At 43.5% G+C, this 14,205-nt stretch overlaps 1 protein-coding gene across 1 annotated transcript; it reads right to left on the bottom strand.

Moving 5' to 3' along the window:
* Window positions 1-42: 42 nt before the first annotated feature.
* PAQR3 (progestin and adipoQ receptor family member 3) lies at window positions 43-11,681 on the bottom strand. Its single transcript, XM_081021154.1, has 7 exons — window positions 11,532-11,681; window positions 9,618-9,880; window positions 8,850-9,012; window positions 7,617-7,772; window positions 5,940-6,137; window positions 4,263-4,353; window positions 43-3,729 (listed from the first exon to the last, which is right to left on the bottom strand). The coding sequence occupies exons 2-7, from the start codon at window positions 9,800-9,802 to the stop codon at window positions 3,590-3,592; spliced, it is 933 nt and encodes a 310-aa protein (XP_080877280.1). The 5' UTR covers window positions 9,803-9,880; window positions 11,532-11,681; the 3' UTR covers window positions 43-3,589.
* Between the last annotated feature and the right edge of the window lie 2,524 nt (window positions 11,682-14,205).

The following is a 14,205-nucleotide window of genomic DNA, read 5'->3' as shown; positions in this document are numbered from 1 at the left end:
GAGCCCAACACATTGCTTGTCTCTCACAAACAGAAGAGCAAGTACATTTGCCAACAAACAATTTTATTCACAGAGGAGCTATTTACATAATACATATTGGTACAACTTGAATAGATTGCAGCAACCTTCCTTTGTACATCTAGTTGAACACGGATAAAGGAATCAAAACATTTTTTAAAGGCACAGCAGTATGTGTCACTGTACTTAAGCAAGGCTTATAGTGTAACTTAAAAATGAGGCTCGAACAGCAGATAATGGTACATGTTTGCTGGCTGACAATCACAATTATTAAGCTTAGAAGGCAGAAAATCTATAGTAGTGTTTCACCATTCTGCATTCCATTTTCTATTGTCTTGAAGAGCTCTCTCGTCAGAAAGCTCATTTATAATCACAGCTCCTTAAAAATAAATATTAGAAACGACGCATGCACAGGTTTGACATTTACAAAAGGTTTTTTTTATACAGCTATACAAACTGGAGTTCAATTGAACTCAACTCTTCCAATTGCAATACTAAACTTTTATATCCTAGACTTTGTTTTTAGAAAAACAATGCATTAAATGCAAAATTAAAACAAGGATGGTGGTGCGGGCCAGTGGAAAAGTGAATTCTCAAAAAGGAGTTGCTTCTCTATAATGCAAGAAGCTGTAAACAAAAACTTAGCATTTTATTTAAAAGCACGTAGGTTTTGGGGGACCAGTTCTCTAAAGCTTTCTAACTAAAGCTATATAGTATATACTTTTAGAGTTCCTTGACTATACAAGCAAATTACTACTTTTACATCCCACCTTGCCTCTGGAAGTACTGCTTTTCTGAAGAAGAAAACCCATAGGACTGTTCCCTAGCTGTTGTTACTTTTTTCCAAATTTGCCATGCAAAAGGGTAGGTTTACTTCTGTTACACCCTAGCAAAGTCTACAATTCAAGCTGAGATGTGTCAGCTGGAACTTCGAAACGAAGTGGCTACACTCCAACATCTGCCAATGGCTAGGCAAGGAGCAGCTGCTCTGCGTATGTCAACAGATAAATGCTATTCTCTTAAAATATCACTCAAGAGCAATTCTCCTTAGTGCCATCACTGCTAAAATGTTGATTTGTGCTTCATGTCAGTATAGTCATACCTTGGGTTACAGCTGCTTCAGGCTGCGTTTTTTGGGTTACGCACCCGCCGAAACCCGGAAGTACCAGAGCGGGTTACTTCCGGGTTTCGGCGGTCGCGCATGCACAGAAGCGCTAAATCGTGCTTTACGCATGCGCCGAATCGCCACCTGTGCATGCACAGACGCACCGCTGTGGGTTGCAAACGTGCACCCCGCACGGATCACGTTCGCAACCCGAGCGTCCACTGTATTTGACAAAAAACCTTGGGCACTGAGACATGTTTAATCAAGGGACCCCAAATTTCTGACTCACTGCTAAACCGCATTTTGAAGAGCACCCCAAAATTTACAATTACTGGGGCATCCCAACTTCTTTTCCAAAGATTAGTCTATGATATAGACTAACAGATACTGTTCTACAGAAAGGGAGGGGGGAATCAAGTAAAAATCCATGTTTAAATTATAACACAGACATCAGTGCAAGGACACAGAACATGTTGCACATACAGTAGACATAATATATTTTCAACTTATAATGTTACATCCTGGAATGAGAATTTGTCACGGGAACCGCACATGCATACTGGGGGATGTTTCCTCAGCCTATCAGAAGAAATAGTTTCCTGGCAATTTCTGCCATTTGTTTATCAGTAGTTTGAACAAATTTGATTTGTTCTACTGTGGCCAACAACAAGAGTTCACCAAGCTATTTGGCTGCTGGTGACCTCTTCCATGGTCTTTGGCATGACTGCTAAACTTATTGCCTCTTAACATGTGAAGGGAAAGAGAACAGCAGCTTTGGGTGCTGCCTCTGAAATTGGCGTACAATGATAAGACTGAAATAAAATAAATAAATAAAATTAATCAGTTTCAAAAGACTGCAAGTAATCTCATGATCAACCTCCCGCAGCCAGTGAGGTAGTGGGGATGGTCAGCCTCTGCAGGGGTTTTTTTGAGGTGGGGTGGGGAAACAAAAGTAAATGGGTTGGTCAGTCATTGGGTTTCCTCATATTTGGTCTGGGAAGATGTACAAAATAGGAAAAGGAGGATGAGGGATCTACAATGTACCATAAATGGGTACTAGGCATAGGGTTTTCTCAGCGATGGTTCCTCATTTGTGGAACATCATTCCCAAGGGGTATATAATATAGTTGGGCTAATCCGTTCTGGCTTTTAAATAGGCCTTTTAGAAGATGGGCTGGTTTAGAACAATTTTGAAATGGCTTACATTTCATGGATTGCTCAGTTGGACTTTCCAACTGCTGTGCTTTAAGTGGTGACATTTTGGTAGCAAGTTTAGTTTTATATATTTATGTAAACAGCATTGGTGGGACTTTTTGCCGTGAACATAGACTGTAAACAAAACAAAGGAGAGATCCCTTGGGAAGCAGTAAAAGAAAGTTGATGCCACCATCAGCAGCTGTTATTTCAGAAAAAAAAGTGGAACAAGTTTTGTAGAATGCAGAGTCTTCAATATGTGCAATCACATTGTGGAAAGTCCTCTCTTCCCAGCATGCAGTGAAATCAGAAGTGGCAGGGTTTAATCCTTCACAAAGGGGCCTCATAAATCATACAGAAAACCGGTATTTTCCTTGCCTGTTACGCTGAGCAGTAAAACTACTGCAGTTTGAAAAAGTTAGGCATCGACACGGTCCTGGACACCAATGGGAAAATATTTTCCAAGAAGGTTTTGGGGACTGGAACGCGCCTGTTGTATACTTCAAAATGCTCCCTGTTCCTTCACAGTGGTAGGCCACATTCCAGCACCGTCCCTTCCCTGGAATTTCTGTCCCTTAAAGTAGAGCTATTAAATAGCAACCTAAGGGGAGTCAATGCAAAATATTTGGGTCCCCATCACTTTCCTCAGCAGGGGCCATCTGACTTTAGACCCACCTGTGAGCCTATATAGTGGAGTCTGAATTCAAAGAAGTGAATTCAGGGATTCAGGTGCCACAGCACTGCCACATGATTTAACAGCTGTCCCGGTAAGAGAGGCTGTTGAGCCCAAATACAAGGAAGCTAGGAGAACACAGAATTAATACTGCAGGGATAAGGTCTCTAAAGAGGAACTGAAATGCTCATTAGTGGAGTATATGCTTTGCATGCAAAAATATATATATACCCCAGCTTCAATCCCTGGCATCTCCTGCCAGTTAGGGTACAATTCCAAGTTTAGGCAGACCAATGGTCTGACTCTGTTTAAAGCAGCTTTCTATGAATCAGGAGCAGCAGAAGCACAAGTGAAAAGGGAAGCATGCAGCACTCTGTCTCCTTTCCAGCTGGTGACCTAAGAGCTCCAGGGCTTTTGTTACTGGCCAGTTTACCCCCCAAAGGACTCCTCTTCCTGAATAGCCAGCTGGAGACCCTTTATGACTTCTGGGCAACCACTGTCTTTTTAACTGTGGCAACAAAAAGGCAAAACCCCTTGCCCATCACAACCCAGTCCATCTTCATCTCCTCCTGCACAGGAAACCGCCATACCTTTGCGTGCTAATGTGCACTATGGTCAGGGCAAGGTTTGCTGTGTCTATACTGCATGATGTAGACGGTAGACTGATGCCACCAGTACAGCATCACTACTGCAAGGATGTGCCATACTTGGTGGCTCGAGCCGAGGTAGTTTAACTGCCCTGTTGGAAAAGAAAAACACACACATTAATTTAGCTAAAACATTCAGTAGCAGAAGCTACTTCTATGCGTTGGGACAGTGCTTTGACGCACCAGGGTAGGTTTATTCCAGTGTAACACAAAGTGGTCTGGCTGAGATAAGTCTCCTTCCCAGTCAGAATGTGAGACAGATTCCCAGCATCATAATGTATTTCTGGGAAACAAAATAATACTAGACCTTCTCAGACAATTCTCTTTCCAAGAGGGGTGGCATTCCTTTCACGTTAGCTACCAAGCCACTTAGAATTGTACTGTTAGAAACAAGAACACTGGGCAAGATGTACCTTTGGGTGCATTCTGGGAGCTGAATTCTTAGGCAGGTATTTAAAAACTTGTGCATGGAGGCACATGGCATGCTCCTTTATTATACCATACAGCTGGGAACAACAGCCATGGGGAAGAGAGGTAGAGGGCAATAAGTGCTCCCACAACCTTTAATTAACAGTGAATGGCCTGTGCCCTGGATAATTCAGCTACCAAAAAAAATCAGCCCTACCTGGGAAATATCTTTCTGGGACTTTAGAAATATAAAACAGAAATGCTATGGCAGCGATCAAGTACATCACAATCACACGGGGAGCAAATTCCTGAAAGAAAAAAGCAGCAGAAAGGGGTTAGCAAGATCCTCATCCATCTTTCTTTCTATCTATCTAATACCTGAGAGGCAAGACAGCAATCCATTTCAACAGATTTAAAATCTTAAGTAGGTCCCTAAATTGTTAAGTAGGTTCCTAAAACCAGGATGCAACCCAGGTCTACTAACTTGATTTTCTTGTTTCTAAGCAAAAGGCACAAACAGAATTTATGCACCTTGAACATTCCTGAGCCACCTTCTCCCCATAGCTTTTCTCCAGAGTCAATTATGTTCCTAAAAAAAGAAGCCAAGGTGGATACAAGCTTCTTTACAGAAGAACTCTCCCACAATAAAGCTCTTCTCTCCACACCCTTCATTATGTCTTTGTAGCTATCAAGCTAACTACCGTGGATCAAGGCTAGTGATGTACACAACTGAAAAACAAACAATGCAATCTAACAATGCAATCTAAGTTTCCATTTCTACTGTTCTTTGTCATCGTGTTTGTTTATAGAAAATGTTCCTTTAAAAAAAGGATAAAGTAAAAGGTGCCATTCCTAAACCAGCTGATCATGAAGTCTTAATAAAGTCAATGGAACTTACTGTATTTTTCCATGTATGAGATGCCCCCATGTATAAGACGACCCCTATTTTTTTGAATCCAAAGTTTAAGGAAACACAACCCTACAGCAGAAGTGGGGGCAGAAAGTTGTTGAATTTTTGTTGGGCAGGTAAATGTAAAGGGACCCCTGACCGTTAGGTCCAGTCGTGGACGACTCTGGGATTGCAGCGCTCATCTCACTTTACTGGCCAAGGGAGCCGGCATACAGCTTCCGGGTCATGTGGCCAGCATGACTAAGCCGCTTCTGGTGAACCAGAGCATCGCATGGAAACGCTGTTTACCTTCCCCCTGGCGTGGTACCTATTTATCTACTTGCACTTTGATGTGCTTTTGAGCTGCTAGGTTGGCAAGAGCTGGAACCGAGCAACGGGAGCTCAACCTGTCACGGGGATTCGAACCGCTGACCTTTTGAACAGCAAGCCCTAGGCTCTGTGGTTTAACCCAGAGCGCCACCCGTGTCCCCCTCAGCGGTGGCTGTTGCTGGATGCAAGCAATTGGCAAGAGGCTCCCAAGCAGAACACTGAGGCAGAGCACGGGGAAGGCAGCTAGGGCAAACTGAGCCAAGGAAGGCAGGAGCAGGCCAGGGGCAGGGGTTTGAGGGCAAGAGGAAAAAAGGAAAGAAGTGTAAGAAGAGGTAGCCGAGCAGCTCTCGGCAGCTGCTGCTCTTGCTCTGGTGGTCAAGCTGGCAGGGGCCGCAGGAGGCGAGCCAGTCACCAGCATGCAGCCAGCATGGGGAAGAGAGTGAGGGGACAGTGGCTGTAGGGACTGCCTCAGTCCACCCAAGCCAAAATCCTGGGCATTTGTTTAAAAATGGAAAAAATCCCTCCCCTGTATGCCCATCCTCCGTGTATAAGACCCCCCATTTTTTAACTAAAATTTTAAAGCAAAAAACCTCATCTTATACATAGGAAAATATGGTCCTTTGGAGCCAAACCCAGTTAGGTTTGGGATGCAAGCCTGGTGAGTCCTTAGCTTACCTGCACAATAGACGCACCAACACCTCCGTTGAGCCAAACCCAGTGGATGGTAGGAATGATTCCGTAACCTGACACAGAGCAAAAGATGACTGAGCGCAGCCTGTGCCACTGCTGAGTGAGGTAACTGGGGTGGATCTGGGCAAAGAATACTGCCAAGATCATAGCAAGGACAGTGATCAAGTATACTTGACGCCAGTACTGGAAAAAGGAGGGAAACAAAGTAGGCAGCCACTAAGTGATAAGAATAAAATATATGCATCAAAATAGAGCAAAATGAAATGGATTTTCCCCAAATTTTGGAATGTGCTTTTAAAGCAGCCTTTTCCAGATTGCAGCAGAGCTACAAAAGGCACAAAGGTAGCACTGTATTCTCTTTTGGCACATACAATAAAAGTGTGTTTTACATCTAAGCAACAGAATTATTTTATTTTTTAAAATCCAGATTCAATTATTTATTTCAACATGTTTCATTTGATGCCACATGTTTTGAAGTCCCTCTTGAACAGGGCTCTCCCTCAAAACGTGTAGTAGTTTTACAGGCAAGCTTCTTCATTCCTCATTATACAGATTGGAGTAACAATTTAGATCCCTGCATTACAGGGGGTTGGACTAGATGACCCTTGGGTCCCTTCCAAATCTATAATTCTATAAATCGCTCTAAAGCAGATTTCAATTTAGTCGTACCTCGGAAGTCAAACAGAAGCTCCTGCAGCCAATTGGAAGCCACGGAACCCGAGTCGGACGTTTGGGTTCCAAAGAACGTTCGCAAACCGGAACACTCACTTCTGGGTTTGTGGCATTTGGGAGCCAAAATGTTCGACTAGCAAGGCGTTCGACTTCTGAGGTACGACAGTATTATGAACATTAACACACTGTTTAAAATATATAGAAATACTGACAGCTTTTCATACTGACAGCTTGGTCACTTAGTCACTTTTTCCTTGAGAAAATGCCACACATTCCAGGGTTTATACTGGTATTTAAAATACCTTCCACAGGCAGGATTTATTTTATGCTGATGCTAGCAACTGCAACCAACTATTAGATGCACCCACAATTTCAAGCAATGAACTGCATGATTAACCAAGGCAATCAAATTATCTACTGCAGGATTCTTAAAGAACTGACATTTACTCTGGAGAACTGTCATTTAATATATAAAAACACTCCACTCCTTCCTATCAGGAAAGATTGCCTTTAATATTTTCTTTTTCCTTAGAAAAGAAGTTGGAAATATAGTTGAGCTGCCATTACAGAACAGAATGATCATAAAACATTTCATACCACACAGTATTGTGGAAGATCCAGTTTAGGAGATCCATGGACATTTCTTCAGCTGCCTCTTGTTAAACCGGCTGAGAAAAGTGAGGCTGCTGAGTAGTTTGATTCCTTGCATGCAACATACTGTCTCTCTTGGACTATGAAATACGGTACACTTGTTCAGGACAAAAATTCTGCATTTCAAGCTAGAACACTAACCTGACCTCAAAGTCTGTTTTTTAAAAAATTAAAATAGCACATGCATACTATAACTATATCATCTATAACTCTATCTATATACACTTCTATTAAAGCAAGACTAAAACTGCTGAATTTTTCAAAGGAAAGGAGATCTACTTTTTATTTGATTTTTAGCCATGGGAAAGCTACACCAGTCAACCTGACTGTTAAACTTACATTATTGCAATAAAATGCGTAAAAGACTCCAGATACATAACAGCCCAGGATACCAATGGAAATTCCTGCATAATCCAGTGCCATCCACCGTCGACCGGTCTTCTCTGAGCGATGACAACAGAAGAGGTGATACCCTACTGAGCAAAGCATACAGACCTATAAAAACATTCAAACAAATTGCATTAATTTCCTCTAGTATCTTCAGCGTCAAGCAGTAACAACTTTAAAAGCAACTGGATTAAATTTTAGGATTTTGGATCTGCAAGAGGAAGATTGGTCTGCTGCTAGAAAAGAATTCTGGTCTGATCTCTGTTACTTAATTGACTAAAAAGGTAGCCCTGATTAATCAGGCAGCAGATTTTTAAAGACTCATGTTTTAATACTTCTTCCTTTGGAACTATTGTTTTTACCCAAACACAGATATGCTGCATTGCTATTTTACAACATTGTCAAAATGATTTCTTTAGTCAAGTGACACCCCATATATCTTAAGAAGTCTGCTTTACCTCAACCAGAAGTGGCAGAGATCAAATCTTCAGCCTCACCGCAGGTCCCGCTTCAGTACAATCCTATGCATGCTTACTCCGATGCAAGGCCCACAGGCTTTACTCCCAGGTGAGATTGCAAAGCTTGTTTTGTCCCTAGCCTCCTGAAGCACCCCAGGCACCTTGGCCTCAACCAGTAAAGATGCTTGACTCCACTAAATACTCACAAAGGCATGGGGACATTTTTCAATTTGTTAGGAAATGTATATCCACTCTCTCAATGCATTTGCCTCACTCAGGACAGCTTAAAACAGCCAGCTACAGTGTGAAATGAAGACAGGCTCAGCAGCTAAGTTTAAAAAATATCGTTGCATCACAAAAAGCCATCAGCCTGGAAAAAACCATAATGTATGGGGCAAGATATTCTATAATCTAGGCCCTAGTAACAGTCCCCCCCTTTCAATCTGCAGTGGAGTGAAGCCTGTAGCTTATTCATAGGTTGTTTGGTGCAACTGATTTTAAATGAGAACAGGAAGCAAAATGTTTACTTAAATAAATACAATATAAGGCTGAGGTGGCCTGAACGCAGGTTCTCCAACCACCAGTGTCAAGACACTGTAAGTGGGCTAGAGTTAGCAGAAAGAATCTACAAGCCGCAGCTTTTGACAGAATGCAGACCTTTTTTCCTGTCTGTTGTCCCTGACACAAGCACAAAAAATGTTTGACCGCAATTTACCAAGGGACTTACTTGAAAGCAGAAGAGACAAATAGAACAAATAACAAAATCTTCTCTAGAGGCACTCGCTGAAGGCAACACAGAAGTCATGTCATATATGCCCAAAGTGAAGAAGAGGAAGAAGCCCAGTAAGTGACTCCAGATGTTAACTGTTTCATTGGATAAAATGAATAGGCTGGGAAATGGAGAAGAAAACAGTAATGACTATGAGCAAGGTCAAAGGAACAATTTTTGTAACTGACACCCTGATCATGTGTTCCAGATTAGACGCTTGCTGTATTCTCTATTGCTCTTATGCAAGCTAGTCAGTATTCATCCTGCTCTCTTGTGTGGCTCATTTCTACTAATGCTTGGTTGCATTCACAGAGCTTTGCATTCCTAGAACTGCAGAGTTGAAAGGGACCTTGAGGGTCATCTAGTCCAACCCCGTGATGCCGGAATATGCAGGTGCCTTTATGGGGATTGAACCTGCAATCTTGGAGTTATCAGCACCACACTCTAACCAACTTAATTTATTGCACTGGCAAAAGTAGCAGGACATCTGGCTCTACACTTTGAAACAGGATCAGCAGTTGGGTCAGCAGAGACAAAAGGCTGTATAAACTCTCATAAAGAAGCATATTTAATGAAATGTATGCCCTTACTTTGCTTGCTTCTTTGATTACAGAAAAGCAAGACATTTAGTGAAACAAGTGGTTTTCAAGTAAAAGTATTAAATCCATCAACTACTTAGGCCTGATGTTGTACTTCAAAGTTGAACCATTTGGATCAATTCCATACCTTTTCAAACATAGCCTGGAAGGTAGGTATGCTCTGTAGCCATCTGTGATGTATGGATTGTCCTTAAGGAACACTGGAATCTGCTCATAGGTGTATAAGCGAATTCCCCGAGGGACCAAAACCGGCCAGTACTGGTAACTTCCAAGCTCAATGTAATGAGCACTCTTCAGGAGCTTCTGATGCATTCCAGCAGTATTTCACTCACCAATTAAGGCAAGAGTAAAAAACACCTAGTAGTACTGAAGGCCTCTGCTACAGTTTACCTGCAAACACATCAAGACATATGATAACATCCATCTACACGTTTCACCTGTCTATCACAAAGTAGTTCTCTAAAGTTATACAGAGACCTTTCAGCGCCTTATCAGTTCAATATACTTAGGGAGCTAACATGCAGCAGCTCTTAATATCTCTTTTTCGTTGTAAACCACTTTGAGGAGTTATTTTTAAATCATCAAGTGGCTTACATATTTTTGGAAAGAATATAAAATAAGGTCATCTCCCCCCCCCCCCCCATACATCCAACTTGGAGAAGTTTAATAGTTTCACACTATAGACAAGACTATGTGCCAAGGTATTTTTCTTTTCCTGAGAAGAACGCTGAGACAAGAAGTTATAACCCAGAAGTTATAAAGCACAGGAGAAACTTTCACCAATAGAGCCCGTTGGATTGATAAATTGAACCCAAGGCAGCAATTGGATATACTTTTTTTAAAGGCAAATAGGTTTGTTAACAATCCACTGTTTTAACTACTGAATATCACCACCATCTTGATTATGAAATACATAGGGAGCGAGTCTGGTTTGAACTCTGCAGGTAAACATTGTGGGAGTCTCACAGCTGCCACAATTATAATAATTATATATTTATTTATACTCCACATTCCCCACCCCACCGCCTGACAGGGACTCAAGGTGGCTTATAGATAAAAAATAAGAACAGGTAAAAACATAGAAATCCCCCCAATCAATTAAACATTGACAGAATTAAAACTATCTATGTGGTTTTTTAATGTATGTTTTGTTGAAAATTTTCAGTGGACAAGTGAAAGAAATGCAAGAAAAGAAACAAAAAAGGTGTTTGAAATTAATACAATGCAATATACAGGTCTATAAGTAATGATAACAACAGAATTAAAACTATGTGTATGTGTGTGTATGTGGTTTTTTAAATTTATGTTTTGTTGGAAAATTTTAGTGGACAAGTTAAGTGAAAGAAATGAAAAAAACAAAAAAGATACTTGAAACTGTAATAGGATACTATAGATAGGTATATAAGCAGTGCTTTTTTCTGGGGGTACGCATACCCCTACACATTTTGTGAATCTAAGTTTGGCTTCATTGAGGGGCTGTATTTCAATATGAGTAGGAAAATGAGAGCACCCCTAAACATTTTTTTAAAGAAAAAAAGCACTGCATATATGACGATGATAATAATCCATCTGACTAGGTTTCCCCAGCGAGTACACAATTGCTAACAAGCCACTGCATTTTTAATAAACGCATTCCAAGCATCCTTACATTCATGCATACACCATTTGCATCTATTAAAACCCTATCAGTGTGACTTTTTAATGTATTTTTAAAAATCTTTGTTGGAAGCCGCCCAGAGTGGACAGGGTACAAATAATAAATTATTATTATTATTATTATTATTATTATTATTACTGCCGGCAGTTAAATAAGCACCAGCCCTTTCATTGGGGATCATGCAATCTCTCTACGACACAGACATGCACGCGCTTCCCTGGGAGTTAAGCCCCGCTGGAAGCAACCGATGCCGAGCAGAGGACGCGCGTCAGGCGGCTGCCCTGCGCGCCTCACGCGAGAAGAAAGGCAGGCGGGCCATTGGGAAGGCGGAGGAGTCGCCCCTAGCAACCCGGCCCGCCACACAGCCCTCGCCCCGCCGCTCACCCCGGTCGCCGCCGCCGCCTCAGCAGCCCCAGCCCTCCCCGCATCGCGCCGGGCAAAGGGCCGCTCCCCGCCTCAGCGACGAAGAACGAACGCCGCACCGCGCCGCTCCCACTTCGCCGGCCGGGCCCACTGCCCCGCCCCCCTCGGACTGCGCCGTCGTCGCGCGAAAGCCGCGTCGCCCGCACGGCGGCAACCAATCAGGCGCCGAAGCCCCGCCTCGTCAGCGGCGCACGTGCCGGGCGCGCGCTCGCTCGCTCCGAACCAAACAAACCAAGGGGGCGAGCGGGCGCTTCGAGCCCTGACGTTGCGTAGCGACGGGAGAGAGAGGGGCGGGGGGAGAAGAGGGTTAAGGACTCGCGCATGCGTAGTCGAAAGGGAACCGCGGTGCCCGTCGGCACCTGGGGCTTGGGATTTTGAATCCTTTGGGAAACCGGGAGGCGTGGCTGGAAGGGAGCGGCCTGATTGGCTGGTGCTTCTCTCCCCTGTAATCGGTTCCTATTTCACCTGAAGAGAGATGAATGGCCGTGGCAAAGTTAGGGCCGTTAATTTCTTATATTTATTTTTAAATTCTTCTTATTCTTCCAGTCGGTTCCTATTCACCTGAAGAGAGGTGAATGGCCGTGGCAAAGTTAGGGCCGTTAATTTCGTATATTTATTTTTAATTTGTATTTGTTGTTGTTATTATTATAATTGTTGTTTAGTCGTGTCTGACTCTTCGTAACCCCATGGACCAGAGCATGCCAGGCCCTCCTGTCTTCCACTGCCTCACGCAGTTTGGTCAAACTCATGCTGGTAGCTTCAAGAACACTGTCCAACCATCTTGTCCTCTGTCGTCCCCTTCTCCTTGTGCCCTCAATCTTCCCCAGCATCAGGGTCTTTTCCAGGGAGTCTTCTCTTCTCATGAGGTGGCCAAAGTCTTGGAGCCTCAGCTTCAGGATCTGTCCTTCCAGTGAGCCCTCAGGGCTGATTTCCTTCAGAATGGATCAGTTTGATCTTCTTGCAGTCCACCTGACTCTCAAGAGTCTCCTCCAGCACCATAATTCAAAAGCATCAATTCTTCGATGATCAGCCTTCTTTATGGTCCAGCTCTCACTTCCATACATCACTACTGGGAAAACCTTAGCTTTAACTGTACGGACCTTTGTTGGCAAGGTGATGTCTCTGCTTTTTAGCAGAGGTATTATTATAATACCCCGCCTTTTTACCTGGCTGGGACTCAAACGTTTTATTTTATACTATAAGTATTTCCTGTAATATTTTACTATAACCAAGTAGTGTGTAATTAAGTAAAAGAAATGATTTCCATGAAAAGGCATGCAGCTGAGAGGATCTGAGCCCTCCTTTCTCCTCTCCCCACCTTTTACTCAGGCCCTTTGTCAAAGCTGAGCTCCAATATTGGGGGTGAACCACCAGACCTCCACACAGAGCCGTCTTTCCTATTGGGCTTACTGGCGCGTTGCTCCCGGGCGCTGGCCTCTCAGGGGTGCCCCAGCGAATGGGGGAGCTGTGCGGCTTTGCTGGCGGACTCCCCTTTCCCTGCACACCCTCCAGCTGTGCCCCATCAACCATATGGTTGGTGGGTGTGCAGCTTCCTTCCCAAGCCTCTGTGGGAGGAGAGCAAACCCCACAGAGACTTGGGAAAAGGTCGACAACTCTGGGAAACCGGGGGAGGGGGTGCCCAAGGGATCTTTGCACCACGGCGCCAGATATGCTTAAGACGGCCCTGCGCCCGCATGCCTTTTCATGTAAGAATTCCACATCAGCTCCTGTTTTATATGTGAATAGATAGATGGGACATGAAGTAAACAAATTTGGTGGCTGCTGTCGCATAAGTTTGGCTTTAAGATTCTGGGAATACTTTTTAAATAATGCCTTCTAAAGGGACGGTCCTTTATTGCTGGACTGGAAATAATGATATAATAATGATAATAATATCTTAAAGGGCATAAGATGCACCCCTTGTTTTCAAGCAGAGATCTTCCCAGCACCCCGCTGCCCTCTGGTTTTATCATGGAGGATAAAACTATTGATGGCTACAAATTATGATGATATTGTTATTATTTAGACACGTATACTGCCCTTCATGGGACACAGGTGGCACTGTGGATTAAACCACAGAGCCTAGGGCTTGCCGATCAGACGGTCAGCGGTTCGAATCCCCGCGACGGGGGTGAGCTCCCGTTGCTCGGTTCCAGCTCCTGCCAACCTAGCAGTTCGAAAGCATGTCAAAGTGCAAGTAGATAAATAGGTACCGCTCCGGCGGGAAGGTAAATGGTGTTTCTGTGCGTTGCTCTGGTTTCGCCAGAAGCGGCTTAGTCATGCTGGCCACATGACCCGGAAGCTGTACACCGGCACCCTTGGCCATTAAAGCAAGATGAGTGCCGTAACCCCAGAGTCGTCTGCGACTGGACTTAACGGTCAGGGATCGCTTTACCTTTATACTGCCCTTCATCCAAAGATAGGGAAACTTCCAGAGTCAAAGGTAGTAGGCTGCTGAACAATAGGCAGTAGTAGGCAGCAACTGCTTTCATGCCTTTTTTGTATGTTTCCCAGAGGCATTTGGTGGCTTACAGTGGGGAAAAGGATATCGGACTGCTACATATATGACATACATTTAAAGTACACCCTCTGCATCAAAGAAGAACCCTAGGAGCTGTTAAGGCTGCTTGGAATT

This window comes from Podarcis pityusensis (assembly GCF_964106645.2).
Source record: "Podarcis pityusensis genome assembly, chromosome: 9".
Lineage (NCBI taxonomy): Eukaryota > Metazoa > Chordata > Lepidosauria > Squamata > Lacertidae > Podarcis > Podarcis pityusensis.
This window is presented reverse-complemented; position numbering and strand designations above follow the sequence as displayed.